The sequence below is a fragment of the Denticeps clupeoides genome, chromosome 5 (genome assembly GCF_900700375.1).
Source record: "Denticeps clupeoides chromosome 5, fDenClu1.1, whole genome shotgun sequence".
In the NCBI taxonomy this organism is placed as follows: Eukaryota; Metazoa; Chordata; class Actinopteri; order Clupeiformes; family Denticipitidae; genus Denticeps; species Denticeps clupeoides.
In genome coordinates this window covers 32,498,442-32,521,495 of record NC_041711.1, presented here as the reverse complement: position 1 = coordinate 32,521,495, position 23,054 = coordinate 32,498,442, and the positions used below count along the sequence as shown (strand labels likewise).

The window sequence follows — 23,054 nt, the reverse complement described above, 5'->3', positions numbered from 1 at the left end:
TGCTTTATTTTTCCATGAATTAATGAAGCTTGTAGTTTGATGTCTGGTGTGTATTTTCAATCACGCATATTGGCATTTCATTTATATGGAAATGACTTATCTTTATTGGGTTCTATTTCAGAAAACGACAAAAAAATAAACCTAGATATGTAGTCACTATTATGCCCCTGCATACATTAGAGATAAATCTACTCAACATCCCTCTTCGAACTCCTTAAAACCGCGCAGAGCGATGCGGCGCGAGAGCTACAAGAGTGCTGCCGCTGAGATCGTCTCCATGGCAACAGAAGATAGGGAACACCTGTATCTGACTCGGCCAGGGGGACAGGGGTCTACTCTAACGGGAAGGCGTGGCCTGTCCCCGGTCCCGTACGACGCCACGCCGCTCTGAACACAAAGGCGCATTCTTCGGCGCGGCTGTAGCTGCAGGTGTCCGGTGTGGCTTGGCGAAGGGCACCTTCGCGTTCGCGCCCGAGGATCACGCGCACAGGGCAGCCATTGTGCTCTGGAGAATGTTCCCGATCTCCTGACAGATTGGTGCCCATGGCCACCACGCACCTTCTGCGGTCTGCAGGGGTTCATGCCTCAGGCTTGTTGGTGGTCGAAAGTGGGTATTATTTAAAGTGAAGTGATACACAGCAGCACAGCACACGGTGCACACAGTGAAATGTGTCCTCTGCATTTAACCCATCACCCTGAGTGAGCAGTGGGCGGCCATGACAGGCGCCCGGGGAGCAGTGTGTGGGGACGGTGCTTTGCTCAGTGGCACCTTGGCGGATGGGGATTCGAACCGGCAACCTTCCGATTATGCCGCCACTGCCCCAATTATCCCCTATTATCCACAGTTTCATGACTGGTGTACACCGATTGTGAGAAATGTGTGTAAAACCGAAAGGAAAACTGTGCCCCACCCGGCAGGTGTGACACCATCAGAGGAAAATCGGGGGTGCCACCTTGAAGCACCAAGCCGTGGACAGGACAGGACCGGACAGGACAGATTATGTTATGCTTCCCTTCCTTTGGGTCTTGACAATAGGGTTCTGCAAAATATCTGAGATGGGGGACAGAAATTCATCGTGCACACTGCGGCAGAGATGTACAATCTGCATAAACCGGGAGTAAATAATACCGGTCAAGGCGAAGAACAGCAACTCCTTCAACTAGCAGACGAAAAAAAAAACGGTCAAATCCGGTCAGGCGGGAAATGATTCTGTTACTCAGGCGGTCCACACACTCCGTACTCGACCCCGCAGCGCCTCGCACGGCTTCTGCGTTAAAAAAAGATTACGGGAGTCGATGCACTTCGAAAAACAAAAAATATTCAATCTAACCAATATCCCTCAGCAGAAACGGAAGCAAAAGCTTCATAAAAAGCCGAAGACGTTTGGAACTGATTGACTGTTGACCGTCGTAACGGCATCCGAGCTGACGGGGCACGCATGCCAATACTTTTACACCACAAGGGTGGCAGTAGCCAGAAGACCCAGGTTCAAACCCCACTTACTACCATCATGTCCCTGAGCAAGACACTTAACCCTGAGTGTCTCCAGGGGGGGACTGTCCCTGTAACTACTGATTGTAAGTCGCTCTGGATAAGGGCGTCTGGTAAATGCCGTAAATGTAAAAAAATTGTTGTTTTTTTTTACGTAAGAATACTCAAGAATTACGAAGAATACATTAGAATGGCCAATCCGAAGTCCCAAAAAAATGGTTATATGGTTATCTGTAACATTTTTTTTTTTTTAACCCTCCTAGAGCCGTGGTTCTTTCTTCCTCTGGTGGACACGGTTTTTCACCGCAAGTCTCTAATCGGGACATTTCGACCAGGTTTCACTAGAGCGAAAACAGTTGCGTGCGTTCCGCTCTGCAACGCTCCCCTCGCGTTTCAAATTACACTTGGCGAGTAACGCGCCCCGCCGCGGTGTAATCTACGATGCCTCTGGTGGTTCTCATGGAATGAATGTCCAAGTGTGTGTGAGAGATCCAGCATGCAACCCCGAGTCCCCGCACTCTTCCATATTCCTCTCGGGGCTAAAATGACTTCAGTAGCGAGGCCGGTGGGAAAAAAACAAGACGTTTTATTGGTTTTCATTTCTGGGAGAAAACTGGCACCTAGAGAGAGAGAGAGAGAGAGAGAGAGAGAGAGAGAGAAGTTTGAAGGTCGGAGAAGTTATCGACATCGTTGCAAAGTCACAAGTGCATATTATTATTATACGTTTTGTACAAAACCAAAAAAAAAAAAAAAAAAAATGGAAGAGTGACATTTCAGAGCGCTCAGACATGAATTTACACGTCCGTGAAACGATGCAGCTCTTTGTGTCCCGTGAGGCGGGAAGGACGGAATGGACGTCCCGCACGGCGTCGGAGAGCAGAGGTTACACGCACGGACGAGACAAGATCCTGGTGGAGAAGAAGGAAGGAGTCCCCCCGTCTTCAGACTGGGGACAACAACGCCGCAGGCAGGCAGGCAGGCAGGCAGGCAGGGGGGACTACACACGCGTTAGAACTAAAGGACATTCATGCAAAGCAGGAGCTGCGTCGCTGTTCGTTCAAAAAGGATGGATGATCAGAGTCACACGTCCGAGTTGAGGCTGAGGTTGGCCAGCCGAGGGTCCGAGCTGACTTCGTACCTGTAATGGTACCCCTCCATGTGGTCCCTGCACGCGTCCCGAATGTTGTAGACCCAGCGCTTGATGCCCTTCCTGTTGAGGTAGAGGACCAGCAAGAAGATGAGGCCAATGAGGGCCAGCACCATTCCCAGGAAGACGTACGAGGTCTCGGGCAGACTGTCCACGGGGTAACTGCACGGCAGCTGCTCGATCAGCAGGACCGAGTGGCGTCTCAGCTTCTCGGGACTGCCGCAGGTGACGTTCTGCTTGTCCAGGACCTGGTCGGTGCTCCTCAACCACACAAGCGTGTCCTCCAAGTCACAATCGCAGAGCCACGGGTTCTTCGCCAGGAGGAGCCGAAGTCCGGGGCTCTGCCTGAAGTCCATTATCGTCCTGTTGGGCAGGTTCCTCAGCGAATTGTCCCTCAGGTCCACCGTGGCGACCGCGGGGACGCTCAGCGCGCCACCGCCAATGGCGACGATGGAATTGTTGCGCAGGTCCAGGAAGCTCAGGTTGGCCAGCTCCGAGAACATGCCGTCAGGGAGGAAGAGCAGGTCGTTGGCGGACATGTCCAGCTCGGACAGCCGCGGGGTGCCGCCCCGCAGCAGGCCGGAGATGTCCTGCACGCAGGAGCCGTTGTGCAGGGACGCGCTCAGGTTCAGGCGCAGCAGCGCGTTGTCGGCGCGCAGCGCGTCGGGGCTGAAGGTCCGGATGCTGTTGTTGCTCAGGTCGAGCAGCTCCAGGCCGGGGAGGTTGTGGAAGGCGAGCGCCTCGACCCGCTCGACGCGGCTGCCGGTCAGGTGCACCTCGGTCAGGCGGGGCAGCGGCGCCGGGAAGGAGTCGGCGGCGAGGCGCGCCACGTCGCCGCCGGACACGAACAGCGTCCTGGTGTCGCCGGGCAGGGGTCGCGGGAGCGCGCGCAGCCGCGGGTCCGCGCACTTGACGGTGGCGCCGGAGCACACGCAGCCGTCCGGACACGCCGAGGACGGGGCGGCGGCGGCGGCGAGCAGGAGCGCGCAGAGCGGGAGGACTTTCCCCGGAACTTGGGCGCGCCGCATGGTCCACACGCTTCCAGCCCCGTGGGAGTCAGGCGACATGTCAGGCGGCCAGAGTTGTGGGGTCGATCCCGCGTCGGGGTCCGTCCGTCCGTCCGTCCGTCTTCTTCTGTTCTGTTCTTCTTCTTTTTTTTTTTTTTTTTTTTAAAGGAAGTTTTCTCCCCCCCCTCCCTCCACCGCCCGGACCGTACCACTGCGCTCGCGCGCCGAGGGACGCGGACACGACGCGCTTCCCACGACACGACACGAAACGCGCACGTGGAACGTAAATTCGTGTTCAATTAACCGGGCCCTTCTGCGCATGCGCGGCGGCGTCACACGCGTACGCAGCGTTTCGCCGCGTTCCGTTGGGCGGCGGTGCCACCTAGACGTGGGTGCCCCGGTATATACATTCAGTGCAGAACAAAAGTTCTCACTCCTTAACAAAAAGTGGGGACCTGGCCTCCACAGTCACCGGACCTGAACCCTTTTAAAGTTTAAAGTGAAGTGATTGTCACATGTGATACACAGCAGCACAGCACACGGTGCACACAGTGAAATTTGTCCTCTGCATTTAACCCATCACCCTGAGAGGAGCAGTGTGTGGGGACGGTGCTTTGCTTAGTGGCACCTCAGTGGCACCTTGGCGGATCGGGATTCGAACCGGCAACCTTCTGATTACGGGGCCACTTCCTTAACCGCTAGGCCACCACTGCCCCACTGTTTGGGGTGAGCTGGACCCCAACAAGTGCTAAACACCTCTGGGAACTCCTTCAAGACTGTTGGAGACCTCTTGAAGCTCATCCAGAGAATGCCAAGAGTGTACAAAGCAGTAATCAGAGCAAAGAAACTAGAATATAAAACATGTTTTCACTTATTTCACCTTTTTTTGTTAAGTACAGAACTCCACATGTGTTCATTCATAGTTTTGATGCCTTCAGTGAGAATCTACCAACGTAAATGGTCATGAAAATAAAGAAAACACATTGAATGAGAAGGTGTGGCCAAACTTTTGGCCTGTACTGTATATACGCGCACTGGTGCACTAAACCCCACTTGCTACCACTCGCGTCCCTGAGCAAGACACTTGACCCCAGGGGGACTGTCCCTGTTCCTACTGATTGTACGTCGCTCTGGACGAAGGAGTCGGGTGCCTTAAATGTATATCTCAACGTTGCACAATGCACAATGGTTAAAATAATAATGAGAAGAATTCATTTTGTGATGTTTACATTTATGCCAATTAGCGGGCACCCTTATCCAGAGCAATTTGAAAAGTGACAGGCGTCATTAAAATTAAATGACTTTGCCCCGATTTTGTCATTCTATCCCTGGCACTAATAACCCTCCCTGACTAATGACTTGTTCTAATTGACACTTGTTCTAATTCTTTCACATGCATCGATCGAATGATCAGAACCTTATATTTCCTAAACTTCAGATATGCAGGCTACATTACAGTAATTGCCATGTTTACATACTTACTTCACCATGTTTACATGCACTGTAATTTTTGCCCCCGATAACGAGCTAAAGTCGTTTTTACAGTGAACAACGAGAGAAGTGTTACTCGGGCCTGCCTCATATCTTGGTGAAGGACTCTGGGTGAAGGTCTGGGCTTTGGAGAACAGCGTTATCGCCGCAGCCCTCACTCACCCTCCGGGCTCCTGTCCAGAGGCTCTTAAAAGACCCGGCGCACGACGGGCGTGTCCTCCGCGGACACGTCACGCCACCCCCACCGCCTCGTCCAATCAGCGCGGGCCTTTCGGGAAGGTGCCCGCCAATCGGAACGCCGCGTACTCGCCGTCGACGCCCCTGTGGTGCGCGAACCGTCCTGGCAGCCGGAGTTCTGGCCCAAACGCGCAAAAACATCTCCGGAGCGGCGGCCATTCCTTCACTGACCATGACACCTGTGTTGTGTTCGACCGGACTCGGCGCCAGCGGACCCGCCTCTTTCATCTAGCGGCAGGTAAGTGCGCTGCGAGCGACAGCGCCGATGTGTCAGTCGCTTAGCTTGCTAATCGGTCGACTCCTTCCGCTCGGGGCTTGGCTGGTTATGTGGCGCCGGTTGTCGGCCGGTTAAGCCGGATTTAAGCCCGCGTCCCCGTCGCGCGGACAGCGACCTTCAACCTCTGACCCCCCCCGCCCCCGGACGCCGCCGGGGGTTACGGGCGTCGGTTAGCGCGCACGCTAGGTCGGTGTTGTTGTTTTGTCAGGGCCCACGCTGATGTCACTTGTTGGCACAGATGTCCCGACACCGTGCCGTGGTAACGCGGTAACGCTCAGACACTCCGAACATGGGCGCGCATGGGTCCTTTCCGACCACGTGACCACGTCACCCCCCCCCCAATTTAGGCTACGACGAGAAGTCAACGTGATCTTTTCAGTCAAGGCCTGCAAGACCGCAACCGAGCTGATTATGAACTTTTATCACATGACCGACTGTGGCTGCTCAGCTTTGTTACAATAGACAACCAACTCTCCTTCTGGACTCACTTCAGCAACCTTTCCCGCTCATGTAGATTCCTTCTCTGCTATATCAGACGAATCCGTCCTTATCTGTCAACACAGGCCACCCAACTACTGGTTCAGTCCTTAGTAATCTCACGACTGGACTACTGCAACTCCCTTCTGTAGCACCCCTCTGCTACGCTCCCTCCACTGGCTCCCAGTAGCTGCACGCATCAGGTTCAAAATACTGATGCTGGCCTACAAAGCCAAACATGGAGTAGCCCCATCCTACCTCACAGCCCTTATTACACCTCGCACTGCACCTCGTATACTCCGAGCCTCCAGTACTGCTCGCCTGGTCCCTCCATCTCTGAAGGTAAAAGGAAGACGCTCATCTAGACTCTTCTCCGTCTTGGCCCCTCAGTGGTGGAATGAACTTCCCCTCGAGGTCAGAACAGCTCAGTCACTGAGCACCTTCAAATGGCAGCTCTTTAGAGAATATTTAGATGAACTGGGAACCTTCTTATTGTCTAACTTCTGTATAGAAACTAGAACAGAGAGAATAAAAAGATTGTGTTCATAGTTGGGGGTCCTAGTGAACCAGAACTGATCACTTCATCCATGGTAACATGGAAGCACGTTGTAAGTCGCTCTGCATCAGGGGCGTCTGCCAAACGCCGTAAATGTAAATGTTTCTCCCTTCACAGGTTCCCTTTATAATTATGGAGGCTTAAACATACTGAGTGTTTGGGGGGATAGGGGTCCCCTCAACAGGCGGACTTGGAAGAAAGGACTTGAGATTTATTTTTTTTCCCCCAAGGGGTCGCTGACTATGTTGCCTTTTTTGTGCCAGACATATTTTTGGAATAAAACACTTGTAAACTACATGATCAGAATAAGCATTCTAGCGCTTGTTCACATTTCTCCATGACATCTGTTTTGTTAGGTCTTCATTTGTGCTGTTGTCATGGAGAACTAAGATGAGGTAATTTTCTTACCTCTGGGGTTGCTAGGGTGCAGTGGAACCTCAACACAAGCACAATTCTAGCACCCCAAAACTCTCATGAGTGCACTTTAATTAAGCTGTTTACATGCTTTAACGTATTTAGAAACTTCACACATTGCCACAGTGAAAAGGTCCCGGAGGCAGGGGGTTTGGGGTTCGGAGGGGGGTAGTGGGCCATTGCCAGTGGGTTGGAAGTGGAGGAGAAGATGAGCCTGCCGACGCCAGAATGCACGCCCAAGTGTCGCTCCTTGCGGCATGCGGACGAGGTGGTGGCGGCGCTGACCCGGGGCACGGAGGGGCAGCTGCGGGCCTTCCTGTCCGCCCACTGCTGCAACGCCGGCAAGCTGCGCGACGCCTTCGGCCGCACCGCGCTCCACCTCGCCGCCTCGCTGGGGAAGCGGGTCCTGCTGGAGTGGCTGCTGGAGAGCAAGGGTGCCGACCTGCTGGCGAAGGACGGGGAGTCGGGATGGACCGCGCTGCACCGCAGTGCTTTCTACGGGCAGATCCACTGCCTCATGGCCCTGGTCAAGGTGGGTCTGTGATCATGAATCCATCTGGCCCAGCATCATTCATTCATTCATCCATAGAAAAGATCAGTCGCTACAATAAGCATGACTGAAGGGAGTTCACGAGCCAGTAAACCAAGTCAGGACTCTTTCAGTTCTTATCACCCAGAAACAACAGCAACATTTATTTCTTATTTAGCCCAAAATCACATACAGTATGTCCCAACAGGCCCTACAGTTGACACCCCCCACACTTGACCCTTCTGCATACGAGGAAAAACTCCACACAAAATAACTCTAGGAGAGAGAAAAAAAGGTGGGAAGAAACGTTGCGAAGGAGTGATACAGAGAGGGACCCCCTTCCAGGGTAGAGGGACCCTGCAGGTGGTGACGGTTTGTCCAATAAGAAAAAGTCCTACAGTTGTAGGGTTGGAGAAGTCCAGAGTGTAGTCCGGCGTCATGGTCTACATTACGTGGCGTCATGGTCCCATTATGATGGCACTATCATACGTGGCATTATGATGGCCGTCAAAAGATCAGAAGACTTATAGTGTGAAATTTCTTAATTAAAAAGAAAGATCAGTGTAAACTACCACCTAGTTCATTCTAACTAAACGCCCGTACTGTTGCAATTTTACTTTTTATGAGTCTTGCTGTCAAAAAACACCCAGACCATCTACAGTACATTCCTCTTACCCCGAGAAATCTGCACCCATCGTGCCCAGGATGTAAGATGCCTCTGGTTTCCTGTTCAAATGTGCGCTAGGCTACTTTTGATGCCTTGAATGGTCATGCCCCTGCTTAAGGAAGAGAACATCTCAGCCCCGGCATTCCTCTATGCACACTCTACCATAATCCAGCCGGAACTTGCTGTCTATTCTTCTCAAAACTCCCTGTCTCCCTGCACAATTATTCCCTCATTTAATCATTTTTTTAAAAGTCTCTATTAAACAACCAGTACAGTAAGGTACAAGGGTATCTCTAGTAGCATATAACATATAGCCTGTAACTTTATTTTTATTTATTTTATATATATATATATATATATATATTTTTTTATGGGGCCTTATCCATGGGATTAAACTGTCTGTATTTAAGATGAGGACTTCAGGACAAGCCAGCGGTAGCTTATTAAATTATGCCGAGGGTAATGAACAGTGCCCTTGGGTCTAAAATGGTTCCTCCCCCTTTGTTTTTTTCCAGCATGGCGGAGTATTGTCCATTCAAGATAAAGAAGGCCTCTCTGTTTTGGACCTGACCATGAAGGACAGGCCGGCCCACGTCGTGTTCAGGAACACTGGTGAGGAGACTTCTGATGTGAGTATTCTTCGCTCCAGCGTGGTTGTCCCACAAGAGCTCGTTTTTGCTCATCAGATCCCACTGAGGCGTACACCTGGGGCAACAACGCCAACTTCAGCCTGGGTCACGGGAACCAGGAGACCAGACATCATCCGGAGCTCGTGGACATCTTTTCGCGGAGCGGGGTCTACATCAAGCAGGTGTGTGTTTTCTATTCGAGGAGACCTGCTTCCTCTGTCTCCCAGAGAACAGGCTTATCACTTGGGACCCCGATCAAAACACGTCCCCCCCAGAGACCGGCGGCAAAGCACCCCCGCCCCAGCCCGAGAGGGTTTTTCTTGCCCGCCTTCTCCCACGGGAGATGTGAAGAAGAGCACGGCCTCGGTAGAAACCGTTTTTACGTCCTCGTTGTGACCGTCGCTCTGTGCGGAAGTAGAGTTAAGCATCATCAGTGTTGCCCCCGCCTGCTAAATAGGGACATAAAAGGGATTTCTGAAAGGGGAAAAAATCCAGGGCTAATCCCCGGCTAGCGAGAGAGTGAATGAGTGGTGAGGGACGGCCGCTCGGGTTTCGCGACTCGTACGGGAGCCGGCTGTTGTGCCGCTCGGTGCGCAGCCGGCTCTACGGTTTCATTTCGCTGTTAGTGTGATCACACGTGATGACCTTGCAGTCAACTGTGTTTGTTTCAAGTTTCAAGGTGAAGTGATTGTCACATGTCATACACAGCAGCACAGCACACGGTGCACACAGCGACATTTGTCCTCTGCCCATCCTTTAACCCATCACCCCGAGAGCAGTGTGTGGGGACGGTGCTTTGCTCAGTGGCACCTTGGCGGATCGGGATTCTGATTACGGGGCCGCTTCCTTAACCACTAGGCCACCACTGGCCCCTAGTTTGGGTGATCACACCCAGGCGACAGTGACAACGGGCTGATTCAGGGTAGCGCTGCGATTAACATTGCGATTCCTTTGTGATCAAGCTCTTTCTCTGGATAATTATGTAAAAAAATTATTATAATAAAAATACATAAACAAGACGTGCTTCTTTTCCTCCACATCTTTCTGGGGGGCATTGCAGTATCACATTCCTCACTCTTTCATTGACCCGTGTCCACTCCGTCCACTGAAAGGTAGAAGGCATTATGCCTGGCACTCTCTGTCCCGCAGATGCGAGGAGTTAAATATTAATCCTTCCGTAATGCTCTTTTAATTAAATAAGCTGCGATGTGTACTCTGGGCACGCGGCTTTGTGATCCTCCTTGTACGGGGCGCCTCTTCTGCCCATTCAGCCTTTCAGCACGGTGCTGCATTAGTCATGACGCTGTGCTCGGCCCTCTACTTCCACTTACGGCACTGTCCCCGGCACAGTCTGGGGTCCGGCACGGACCTGCTCCGAATCGAAGCTGGAGGCTGGGGAGGGGATTATAAACAATGTGCAGTTGTTATATGCCGATCCAGAGAGCACACGTGCCACTTCGTGCCCCGGGGATGGCATTGTGGCGTAGACAGTTCAGCCTCTTATGTAAACATGTATCGCATGAATTATGAATAATAAAAATGAGCTGCTCTATCACTGTGTGAATGTGCGTTTATTTTTCTCTCTCTTTTCCAGGTGGTCCTGTGTAAATTCCACTCTGTGTTCTTGTCTCAGAAGGGCCGGGTTTTCACCTGTGGACATGGGCAGGGAGGCCGTCTTGGACACGGGGATGAACAGACATATCTGGTACGCGCCTAGCTGGCCTGTGCCATCGGGATCACGCGTAGGCATATTCCGCCCGTCCGACTGTAGCTACCTCGCCTTTTCACGTTCACCCCGTCCCTGTTGTCGTCTGTACGCCCCAGGTCCCTCGGGTGGTGGAGGGCCTCCAGTCCCATCACTGCTCCCAAGTGGCAGCAGCCAGGGATCACACGGTAGTGCTGACCGAGGAGGGGTACGTCTACACCTTTGGCCTCAACCACGCCCACCAGCTGGGCTTGGTGCCGCCGCCCACAGCCAGCCACGTGCCAAAGCAGGTCAGGCCTTTACTCGTCACAGAAAGAACATTAGTAATTGGACATGGGTCTGGGACGGTCGATGCTATGAATTCATCAGACCAGGCCACTTCCTACCGATGCTCTGTGGTCCTGGTCTGCTGCTTAATAAACTCACCCACTGACAGCTACAGAGACAACTAGAAACCAAAATTCCTGTCCGGACGTTTTTCGTAGGAGCGCGGACATAACCTCCTGAGCTGGTCTCAGCTGTGAAATCAGGCGGTGTTATTAAAGTATCCGATAGAGCAGGCAGTGATGTCAAATTTGTTGACGTTTAGAACATGTTGAAAAGATAACATGTTAGCATGTTTATGCTAGCATGCTAACATAAAAAATGCTAACAGTGCGTAGCCAAGGTGCGTCACATTAAATTTGGTGTTGTTTGGATCATGTTCAAAAATTATCATGTTAGCATGCTAATGCTAGCATGCTAAAATCAAAAACGCTAACAGGGTGTGGCCAAGATTCATCACTGTAAATTTGGTGACGTTTGGAGCATGTTTAAAAATTAGCATGTTAGCATGCTAATGATAGCATGTTAACATCAAAAACGCTAAGAGGGCGTATCCAAGATGTCACGTTAAATTTGGTGACGTTTGGAGCATGTTTAAAAATTAGCATGTTAATGTTAGCAAGCTAACATCAAAAATGCTAACAGGGCGTGGACAAGATGTGTCATTTTGATGTTTGGACAATGTCGAAAAAATGAGCATGTTAGCTCAAGGCGTAGCATGTTAGTGGCCAAAGTACAGAGCGTCCCTAATGAAGTGGCTGAAGGACAGGGCGTCCCTAATAAACGACTCGACTCCTGTGCCTCTACATGATTTGTGGGCGGGCCGTATGACCTACCAAAACAAACAATATGTCATATTGTGCGTTGTTTCTGTGCGTTTCACGGACTTTTCGTGGCAGCCTTGAATGTAAGACATGTCCTTTTTTGCCGTTTTCCGGGTTTTTCCGGGTTTTCCAAACCCCCGTTGGTGGCACCGACTCGTCCCATATGTCAGATCGTAGGACTCGATTTTTGGGTCGCTAGCTTCAGCGGTTAGCCTCAGGGAGCCAAAAACGTGTTCCCAGCACAATAGTAAATGGTCTGTCATTCTGACTGGCCCAAGTTACAGTTCTGCACGTCACATGACCGGTGTGTATGTTTGTAGTATATGTGTTTTGTCTCTCTGCTAAATGCAGAAACGCGTTGATTCATGTTTTAGGTGACTTGCAAGTCTCTGAAAGGGCGGCTGGTGATTGGTGTTGCAGCCGGCAGGTTCCACACAGTTCTGTGGACCAGAGAGGCCGTCTACACTCTGGGGCTCAATGGCGGCCAGCTGGGTGAGTAGATGAAGGTTCTCTCTCAGCAGCCAATCGTATCCTCTTAAAAAATCCTCGTGCCGTAAAATACGTGGGTCCCCAGGCCACCTGCTGGATCCCAACGGGGAGAAGTGTGTGACCGTGCCTCGCCAGGTCTCGGCTCTTCACCACAAGGACGTTTCCATCGCCACGGCTGCGGCCAGCAACGGGGCCACGGTGTGTGTGACTGAGAAAGGAGACGTGTACCTGCTGGCGGACTACCAGTGCAAGAAACTGGCCTCCAAGTGAGTGCTGTCATGTGACCGAAGGTCTCGCGCACCGTGGGTACCGTACGACTGCGGTTGGAGGTGTGGCCTGTTCGGTGGCTCACTGCGGTGTTGTGCTTGCTACTTGCCCAGGCAACTCAACATCAAAAAGGTTTTGGTGAGCGGGGGCGCGTTGGACCATCGCGTTGACCCCCAGGTCCTGAATGAAAATGGGGGAGAAAAGGTGACCATCGTGGTCCTCGACGAGGCTGGAAGAGTGAGTGATCCTTAAATGACTCCATCGAAATGTCCGCTTTCAACCTTTAAAAAAAACAAAGAAATAAAATAAAAAATACATGAGGGCAGAGGCCTTTTGAAATGGCAGCAACTTTAATATTTTATCATATTTTCCCGTGTTTAATACTTCTGAAATTTTGCTTTTGAGTAAATAAAGCGGGCGTGGTCTCTTTACGTTTATTATTTCAGGTGTTTTGCTGGCGTTCGGTTGGCTGCTTGGTGCGCCAGTGCAGGTGGGCTTATGGACGCCAGGTGTTCATGTCGGACGTCGCTCTCAGTAAAAGCAACGTGATGTTTGTTACCCAAGAAGGCGAGGGCTTTGGTGGTCAGTGGCTGGGAGAGTACAAGAAGATCCTCGATAAGAAAGGTCTGTAGTTGCGTGTGGTCGTAGCATCTAGACTCTCCTCCGTCTCGGCCCCTCGGTGGTGGAATGAACTTCCAGCTCAGTCACTGAGCACCTTCACACGGCAGCTCAAGACCTTCCTCTGTAGAGAAGATTTAAATGAACTTGTAACCTTCTGACTTCTGTATAGAAACTAGAACAGAGAGAATAAAAATATTGTGTTCATAGTTGGGGGTCCTAGTGAACCGGAACTGATTACTTTACTTTACTTTACTTTATTTAGCAGACACTTTTATCCAAAGCGACTTACAAGAGGAAGACACCAGCAATTCTCATTCGATTTCTATAGAATATTGAGTTTACAAACTAAGAGCCCTGATAAGGCTCAGACTTGTCAGTGAAGAGCATGCTTGGAGATTGTTATAATGTATTTATACTGCATTTATAATGTATTTATACTGATAATGTATTTATACTGATCACTTCATCCATGGTAACATGGAAGAACGTTGTAAGTCGGTCTGGATAAAAAAAATGTAATGCATTAGTAGTTATTTCATGTTGCCAACCTGTCCCTTTTTAGACCCTGCGGGTGGCGTGGAGGTGTGTGGCCACTCTGAAGCAGGGGGTGTGTATGAACGGATCCGCCTGGAGAAGCTCCCCCATGTCCATCGAGCTGTCCGCATCACTGTTGACTCCAAGGGTCGAAACTATGCCGTGCTGCAGTCAGATCCCAAAACCAGGTGCCTTCACAGAGCATTAGATGTCAGGACTTGACCCCAGATGGTCACTCAAACCGCTCCTGTTCCTGTTGTGTTCTCAGCTTGTACGAGGTTCCCTCCATATCTCCCTCCACTTTCTCCCAACACTTGGGCGCTCTGCTGTCGGAGGCTGACGAGATGGACGGCATCCATGACGTGACCCTACAGGCTGGCGATCGCACCTTCCCCGCCCACAAATACATCCTGTCCATGCGCTCCGAGTTCTTCCGAAAGCTGCTGCTGTGCGAGCGTGACCAGGGTAAAGGAGAGGACGAGGCTGAGGACGGGGAGGTGAGGCGGAGCGAAGATGCCGTGGGCTGCGACCTGCTGGTGCTGGAGAAGGTCCCGGAAGAACTCCTGGAGCAATTGCTGCAGTTCATTTACACGGACTCCTGCGAGGCCCTGGTGCACGGTGCCCAGCCCCGGTTCCCTCGCACGAGCCAGCACCACGGGCGTGGCCACAAGGAACAGGAGCAGCTGATCCACAGCCTCCACGAGCTGGGCTTGGGAGACACCCTGAGGGGCCGTTCGGCACTGGAGGTCTACCGCTCTCTTCCTGCCTCTGACCGTGGAGAGCGGGACAAACCAAGGAGCAAGAACACCAAGCTTGGTAAGAAGGTCAAGGCCAGTAATGCCGGTGATGGGGGTGCCAATCCGGTGAAGATGCTGCAGGCTGTTGCCAGAAAACTCGGTGTGGGCAGCCTCGCCGCCAGGTACGATACGACCTGGTGTGACCTCACGTCTTTATTGATCGAGTTAGTGAGCGTTTTTCCAACCAGGTTTCCATATTCGCTCTACCTTACAGGCTGGATGGAGTGAAATATGAAAACGGGAAGATCAGTGTCACGAATAAAAAGATGGGCAATAGACCGAGATTTAACCAGAAAAAGTGGTGCGTGGTGTTCTCAAGATAAAATAACCAGTCTTCATTGACTTGACCGAGTGGGAATGCTGACTGACCGTCTCTTGCATGTTCCTGCAGCTCCTACCTGTGTGATGTCACTCTGAGATCAGAAGATGGGAAGGAGTTCCCCTGTCACAAATGTGTACTGTGTGCACGACTGGGTGAGTTTAGTGTTTCTGCTCATCCCCTTTCTGCTCATCTTTTATCATTTTATAACTTTTTTTTTTTCCTCATTTCAGAGTACTTCAACAGCATGCTGGGAAACCCCTGGATTGAGGTATGGTACAATTCATTTTCATTTAAAAAAAAAAAAAGCTCAAATTCATAAATATGCACGTATGCAAATAAACACAAACACAGAGGATTAAATGCTGCTGCGCAACGAATTCGCCTGCATTAGTTATACACTGAGCACTGCGGGTCATGTTGGGCTTTGGTGATCAGGTTTCTTGCTTTTGTCTGCCCCCTACAGGCCACTAGTTGTTCTGCGCTGGATATGCCAACGACAGCCGAGATTCTTCACGTCATCTTGGAGTATGTTTACACAGATGAGTCTCCAACTGTTAAAGGTAGCTCTCTCTCCTTCCTCATCAGTTGGCACAGAGCCCCACTGTAATTAATGTTAACTATTGTTTGCATGTTGTTTGCTACTTGTTTTGTTGTCACTGCAATGTCATCTTCACATTGTAGAAAGATTTTTTTGTCCTCTAGAGCCATGGTAGTTATGACCACTGGCTGGTGAAATTACTAATCATTATGGTCTTGTTCCAATGGCATCTGGCACCAGTGGGTAGGGAATCAACAACAACAACACAACAACATTTATTTCTCAATGGGCTTTGACGGGGCCTACAGTTGACATCCCCCACACTTGACCCTTCTGCACACAAGGAAAAACTCCACACACAAAAAAAACTCTAGGAGAGAGAAAAAAGAAAGGATGAAACGTTGGGAAGGAGTGATACAGAGAGGGACCCCCTTCCAGGGTAGAGGGAGCCTGCAAATTGTGTCAGTGAAGGGTTTGTGATGATTTGTACCATAGGAAAGAAAGAACGGGGAAAAAAAAAAAGTTATTACAGTTGTAGGGTTGGAGAAGTCCAGAATGTAGTCCAGTGTCATGGTCTACATTACATGTCCATGATGGTGTTAGAAGGATGCCAGTCCCAAACTGCCAATTGTTTTTATCTTATTAAAAGATGACTACCTTTCTCCATGCCAGAATCGCAAAATGTGGAGTTTGTGTGTAACGTGCTAGTCGTTGCTGACCAGCTACTCATCACTCGACTCAAGGAGATGTGTGAGGTTGCCATCACTGAGAACTGTGAGTATTCATCCATTATTTTCACAGATCCACAGACTCTGAGATGGTCCTAAATTGCATAGACGGCCATGTCTTGTTGTGATGTCCTGTAGTGACTTTGAAGAATGCTGCAGAGCTGCTGGAGTTTGCCTCGATGTACAACGCTGAGCAGCTCAAACTCTCCTGCCTGCAGTTCATCGTGCTCAACATGGGTGCCCTGCTGGAGTCCCGGTGAGTGTTCAGTCATTATTACAGGCTTTAAAAAAAAAAAAATAATAATAATAATAATAATTTTTTTTTATTCATATATATATTACATACACACACACACAAACACACACATATACATATATATATATATATGTGTGTGTGTGTGTGTGTGTGTGCGCATCACCCCATATATGTTGCAGTCACCCCATAGTGTCTTGCTGCACTACAGGTAATATGAGTATCATTGAGAGGCTAATAATTAGATCAAATAATAATATAACAGTTAATATTTTAATTTAGTAGAGCATATATCCCTCATTGTGTCTTCCAAGGAAAACTCTGGCCCTTGGACAAATGTAGTCAAATTAAGATCCTGATGAAGGATCATAAATTTAATGAAAGTGGCGTTAAAAAAAGGTCTAAATTTAGCTTCAGAAGCTAATACCCTGTATTAGTATTGATGTGATGTGATTTTTTGTTTCTGTATTCTCTATGTTTAGCTTGCATGTGTGCGTCTATTTGTGTTTGTAGTGCCCTGGATGTGTTGAGTGATGAGGTGCTGTTTGAGCTCACTGCCGCTTACAGGAGAATGGTGAGTTAAATCTGACTGTTATGGACAGCAGCAAGTTTTGGTCTCTAGTAATATGGATACCTTTTGGATGTTACCATTAGCATATCCAGGCACATTACAGCCATGTAGTATTTCGTTTGGCTTTATACTAAATTAGTTTATCTTCTCAGATTCCAGCCATGCAGAGGCGTCTCATCACCCCCTACCCCAACACCCCTGACCTCAGTTTGTTTGAGGATGAAGTCTTTGACTCTGTTAGCGCCAATTCTAACAAAGAGCCTGACTACTCCTACACGTACGACATTTCCATTATGCTACCTACTGATGTGTTGCTAATAGGGGTGGAAATTGCAACCAGTTGACTGGGTTAAATAATAATACATAATGATCCATGATACGTAAAAAGATTGCCATTTCAATGTTTGTTTTTGTCCCACCCGTTATTGTAACGGTTTTGCAGGGGCGTTCAACTTTTCTGTCTTTCTACTTAGTGAGTCTTTGCTGAAGAAGGCAAAGATGAAGGCCAAGAGGAAACCACGTCGACGGTCTGACAGTTCTGGAGGGTACAACCTCTCTGACATCATTCATAGCCCACCTCCCACAGGTAAAGTCCCTCCAAATGAGGTGTCATCCAACGCTGCAGAGGTCACCTAAAGACGCGTCTTCCCACAGACCATATGGGATCGTTGAAGACTAACTCCGTGGAGTCGCTGCATGAGTTGATGACCTCTGACTCTGAGGGCAGCGGTGTGGGCGTGGGCAGCCCCCGGGACCTCCAGTCCCCAGTGCCTCCAGACCGCCCAGATTTACAGGTTAGAGTACATACAGGTGGTGTCCATATTTGACTTGTAGGTTGTGCTCCTCAGTCACATCCAAAGTTACCATCCAAACGCACACAGCACGATCATGTAATTAATGTGCTCGATGGGTCTTGAATAAATTTTTGAATGAATCCCCACAGACAATGAGTGTCTGTAGGCATACCAGAAACATGCACCACCCCGCCTACTACACCTCTACTAACATTCTGTTGTTTTGGTTGCAGGAGGAGAAATCTGGCCCTATTTGGCCACCCAAGACCCCACCCAAAGGCCTACACCTAAAGAATGCAAGTTTGGCTCCACCCAATCGTTCCACCCCTGAGCCCATCCCCACCATCAAATCCAGTGGCAGGTATGGCATATCACCACCTGCATCCCAGCACTGGCCGTCAATACGTCACCATCAGTTCCCGGGTACTGTTTGTACACTGGAAACATTATTTGGATGTATAATTTTACAATTATTAAAAAAAGGAGATCCTAATAATGGGCACTGCACTGATTTAGTATGTATCAAACATGATCTGGCATTGCCAATTAATTCATATTTAATAATTAAAACATTAAGTGGTTCGTTCGAGTTCAAAAGGGAAACAGTTTTCCAACTCATCCCAGGTAAGGACAGATTTGGCGCGTTACATCTAACAGAGATAAAGGGATGAACTTTGGTCCCATTGGTCCAGTGATCTCATCCTGTCTCGGTAAAGGTGGTTATTTGTCTGTGTCTGTTTTTAAATAGCAATACCCCCCCGCTTCCTCCCATCCTGGACCTTCGAGCTATAATGGAGATGGAGGCAAACTCTCTCAATCTAGGCGCCACACCCAAAAGCCCAGGATTGTAAGTGCTTCTGCTGTAGATTTCCTAGTTGGTGGCGCTTTGATCATTTGAACTAACAATCTGCATTACTGAGACACGCTAATCACCACTTTCTCCTAACGTGGTTAACAGGCCAGGGCTCACGAGTAAAACTTCTCCACTCCCAACCAAGCTCTCCCAAAAGCAGAGAAAGATGATTGCCATGGCAACCAAAGAGGGCACCACAGAAGGCAATGTTGTGAAGTCGCCTCCAGAAATGACTCCTCCTAAAACTATCAAGGCGTGGTGAGGGTCATCTTCCTTCTACCTCCAAAACCATGAGCTGGAAGTTTGTTTAATTCTTTCTGTCCGAGTTCTTACTCCCTACCTCTGTTGCCAGGGCGACACCACTGCATTCCTCCCCTTCATCGCGGTCGTTCCGGGACCTTCTTGTGGAGGAGGAGAAACGAGGTAAAACCTCTCCAGCTGTTGCAGTGGCTGCTGGGGGTTCCGGAGGGTCCAGCTCTGCAGTCAGGAGAGTGACGTTTAAATGTGGCGAGTCCAACGACCCTGATAAACCAGCGGGGTATGACCTACACTCTTACATACACACCCGTATGTTTTATTCAGGTGAAATATCTATATATATATTTTTTTTATTATTTCAATTAAAGTTAATGTACTAGGCTTATTAAAAGCTCTAATTTGAATCTTGGTCCAGTGAGCATGCAGTGTAATGTTTAAATACAGAACACAGAGTTGTCCGTGTTTCTCTTCAATACAGAAAGCCTACCTAAATAAGCCATGGGGGTTTATTTAGAGTCCGCAGAGGTGTGTTGGCCATTTCTCCACTGGATGGCGGCGTTGTGCTTGGGGTCTCGTTTAGCATCTGCAGTTAGGCCCGTGTCTCTGGACACAGTGGAAATGACACTGAAAGGTGGTTCCCAGTGTGGTCACCAAGTGTTAGAATGTTAAAGTTGTTTTTGCAATAGTAGTTAAATCTACAAAGATACGTCTGGAGAGACACTAATCCGCGCTAGAGAGGCATTCGTAAAGAGAAACTTAGAATGTCAGTGCTCGTTCCAGTAATACACTTGCAATTGATAATTTGTCTGACACTCATTAACTGAAGGAGGTGTGATTACCCCAACTATCCCAAGACGGTGATCATGCTGACGTTCGTAAGGCAGCTTTATCCTCCATTGACCCCATATGTGCTCTTAAGCCCACCTGGAGTACAGTTCTTGGAAACCAATGAATGTCTAATGAATCGCTAACAGGTTTAGCATGATGCTAGTGAGTTGTGGCTTAATTATGTACAGGGTGGGCCATTTAATAAAATGGGAATGGTTGGTGACATTGAACACATTTTATAAGTGGTCAGAAACCTGTAAATAACTCATGAAAGAATAAAAAGTTACGTTAAAACCAAGCACACCGTTGTTTTTCTTGTGAAATTACAAATAAATTTGATGTCACATGACCCTCTTCCTATTGAAAAAACAAAAGTTGGATCAAAAATGGCCACTATGGTCACCACCCATCTTGAAAAGTTCCCCCCCCTCACATATACTAATGTGCCACAAACAGGACGTTAATATCACCAACCATTCCCATTTTATTAAAGTGTGTCCATATAAATGGCCCACCCTGTAGATTAATAGGTTTCGTTTAGTTTAGAGTGCATGCGAGAGGTGTGCATACTTTTTAATACCGCATAAAAACCCGCTAGGTTTTTATTTTCTCCTCTAAGCCTCTAAAATGTACTAGTCACCGAAGCCATGACAAGAACGATGCTTTAAGAGGAACTCTGATCATGTTAGTGTTGGGTCTCGGTAGCTGAGTCATACGCTGTGCGGTTCCGACCGTTTTTGTCCGCTTATTATGGCTGCTGTGTTTGTGATGCTCATCTGTGCTGATAAGGGCAGGCTCACAACGTGTCAAAGTGCGTGTGCATTTCAGCACGCCGAGTATATTGCACAACGGTTGCGTTGTTGCACACTCCCTTTACTCCAGTGGAACGCCGCAGACTCTGCCAGCCCTTCGCCCCGATTTCTCTCAACAATCCGCTGAATACAGAAGACACCGTCACAGCAGACGCGCGCTGTGCTGCCGTCGCAGAGCGGGGAGAATAGGCTTTAATATGCGCGAGTCACTCATTGCGGTTCAGCTGAGGTTAACCCAGCACGGGGCCTCGGCAGAAAAGGCGCGGTTGCCCAACAGCGTCATGTGCAATTGGTTTGGCGCAGCCGACAGAAGCTGCTCAGCTCCACTAGCACGCCGCCTCTGTAATTACGGTGTGGTTCGTTAATTTTCCCGAACGACGAATGTCCTTTTAGTTTAATGCGTTCCTGAATCTGGGCTGTGTGGGACTAGCAACTCGCCTGGACCTTTAGTCCACATTCTTTTTCCTCGACTATTGCAAACCCACATTAAGAACACATGCGTGCACACTAGCAGCAGAAGATGGCTAATAGTCTCGGCTTTTGGCCGAACTTTTGGCTGGTCTGTACGTCCTGCAAAACATATGTAATCCAAAAAAAGATCTGTTCCTATGCTCATTTTTAGAGGGGCGGTGAGGATAGTTGCACAAGTCATGCTGACAAACATAGTGCAACTGGATGCCTTCTTCTTTCTGACCACTCATGACTTTGCGTCTGTGATGAAACTGGGCTATTTGCACAGGGGATGTAGTTTTTTTTTTTCTCTTGTACCTATTTAATTTGTCTCAGTAATTCGTTGTAAACGAACACCCTGCTTTCACAGGATTTCCAAGTTTGCACTAATGTTATCAAAAATGTCGATTCTCAAATATCAATCGATCGATCAATCTTTATTTACATGTCACTTTTTGCAATGTACATTGTCACAAAGCACCTAACAAACAGAACAGTGCTCAAAGCCCCAGGTGATATACTAATCAATGCTAAAATTTAGTATCAATTTTGATATCGATTAGCACGATTTTCAACAGGCATTGCAGTGGGCAGCCGTTTAAAAAGTCAAATTTTAAATTCGCTTTGGTCCAGAGATGGCTTTGTTTCTTTTTTTTTTTTCTTTTTTTTATTTATTTTATAATAAGTCTTCACACTTGATAAAGGAAGGCTGCAATAGAAGAGTTCCGTGGTTGAATTTCGTCTCATTTTCTCCTGTGCTCTACAGGCCGTGGGTGCTGGGAGGAATGGGTGGCCCATCAGCAGGTGGCTTGGTGGCTTTCGCTTCCATAGTAGAAGAGGAGAAACAGCAGGAGGCAGCTCTCATTCGCAGCAGAGAGAAACCCTTGTCTCTGATTCAGGTATCTCCTCACACACGGTGTCACCCCTAGTCTTAGTTCATGTGCCATTTTTTATTTAGAAGTTATTTTTAATATATAGTTTTTTTTCTTTTTTTTCTAATCAGATTGAGGAGCGAGCAATTCAGGACTTGTTGCTTCAGTACAAAGCTTTCAACAACCCTGATGAGCTGATCACTGTGGAGCGGTCTCTCCAGGGTCCTATTGCTGCCCCCACTTGGAATAAGCACTAATAAAAAAATCCGAGAGGTCCCCGTAAATCCCAGTCATCCTCCATTTGCACCTCGAGCTGTGGCTCGGGTGTGGTCTTCTGCTTTCCTCCAGTTCTCCTGTGTTTAACCTTTTATGTTGCTGCTGCTTTTTATTTCCTGCATAAACCATTGAATGTGTCCAATGAGAAGGAGAGACTGGGATTCATTACAGCTTCCCGCCACAGTTATGAAGAAAGCAGCAAGAAGAAGAAGAAATCTTCCAGAAACTGCCTAACCCTATCTGTGGAAGATTTATGTGTCGCCAAAGATAAGATAGGTAGGAAGAGCAAGCGCTGTGCCATAAGGAAAGTCCTCATTGTGGTGTACACTGGGAACAACAGGATGCCGGGCCGGTGGGAGCAGCTAAACCATGAGGAGGATGCGTCTGAAAGTATGAAGTGTGCAAAGATTTAAATACATGCTGCAGTTTTTTCTTTTTCTTTTTTTTTAAACCCAGTGGTTTAACTCTCCAGTAGGAAAGTTTTTCTTTAATTTCTGAGTAATAATGAATCTTGAAAGTTTAGATGCACTTAAGATGATGTTTTGGGTTGTAGTGTAAAGAGAATAACTTGGTGGCATGCCATAAAAATAAAAAAAATTCACATCTGCAGCGATGGTCTCATGTGTTCACTTGAATTCAGACAGGATTATTAATCTGGGGGAGGAGTCAGACTGGTCCAGGCTATTTATCAGGATAACTATGTTATTAAGATTCTGGTTCATTAAAATATAAGAAAATGTTCTTACTCTTTGGCTTTTATCCCATTTTATCTCTTCTGCAAATTCACAAACATGCAGATGTGCTTTTGTTAAGCAGCCTCTTGATGAGCATCTTCTTCTTAGTGACGACGTGGGACAGTATCCTCAGGATCTGTCCCCTCAGGTCACCCTGCCCTTCCCTCACTGTACATGCAGGCATCACCCGTTCCTTGACTGGGGTTCCAGAACCTCGGGTCGTTCGGTTCTTCAATTAGCCGCGTTGTTTGGTCATCACTGCTGCTCCCACAGGGAGTATT

At 48.7% G+C, this 23,054-nt stretch overlaps 3 protein-coding genes across 3 annotated transcripts in view; 2 read left to right on the top strand and 1 right to left on the bottom strand.

Annotated features, from left to right (window-relative positions):
• ube3d (ubiquitin protein ligase E3D) overlaps positions 1-5,282 on the top strand; it is a 32,845-nt gene extending 27,563 nt beyond the window's left edge. The window contains exon 10 of the mRNA XM_028981022.1: positions 5,192-5,282. Coding sequence (XP_028836855.1) covers positions 5,192-5,194 — 3 coding nt within the window. The 3' untranslated portion in view covers positions 5,195-5,282. The remainder of the gene's footprint in view (positions 1-5,191) is intronic.
• tpbg (trophoblast glycoprotein) lies at positions 2,114-3,792 on the bottom strand. Its single transcript, XM_028981023.1, has one exon. It carries the CDS (start codon positions 3,704-3,706, stop codon positions 2,573-2,575), a length of 1,134 nt encoding a protein of 377 aa, XP_028836856.1. The 5' UTR covers positions 3,707-3,792; the 3' UTR covers positions 2,114-2,572.
• A 178-nt stretch (positions 5,283-5,460) lies between the features above and the next one.
• On the top strand, positions 5,461-22,648 carry ibtk (inhibitor of Bruton agammaglobulinemia tyrosine kinase). The gene is made up of 28 exons (XM_028981019.1): positions 5,461-5,612; positions 6,802-7,630; positions 8,810-8,906; positions 8,981-9,105; positions 10,518-10,628; positions 10,748-10,918; positions 12,151-12,268; positions 12,351-12,531; positions 12,646-12,769; positions 12,979-13,156; positions 13,716-13,875; positions 13,956-14,606; positions 14,699-14,785; positions 14,876-14,958; positions 15,037-15,074; positions 15,270-15,366; positions 16,017-16,118; positions 16,211-16,328; positions 16,839-16,899; positions 17,049-17,173; positions 17,370-17,482; positions 17,551-17,690; positions 17,924-18,051; positions 18,439-18,537; positions 18,649-18,801; positions 18,896-19,081; positions 21,658-21,790; positions 21,895-22,648. Exons 2-28 carry the CDS (start codon positions 7,307-7,309, stop codon positions 22,018-22,020), a joined length of 4,029 nt encoding a protein of 1,342 aa, XP_028836852.1. The 5' UTR covers positions 5,461-5,612; positions 6,802-7,306; the 3' UTR covers positions 22,021-22,648.
• The last annotated feature ends 406 nt before the right edge of the window (positions 22,649-23,054 follow it).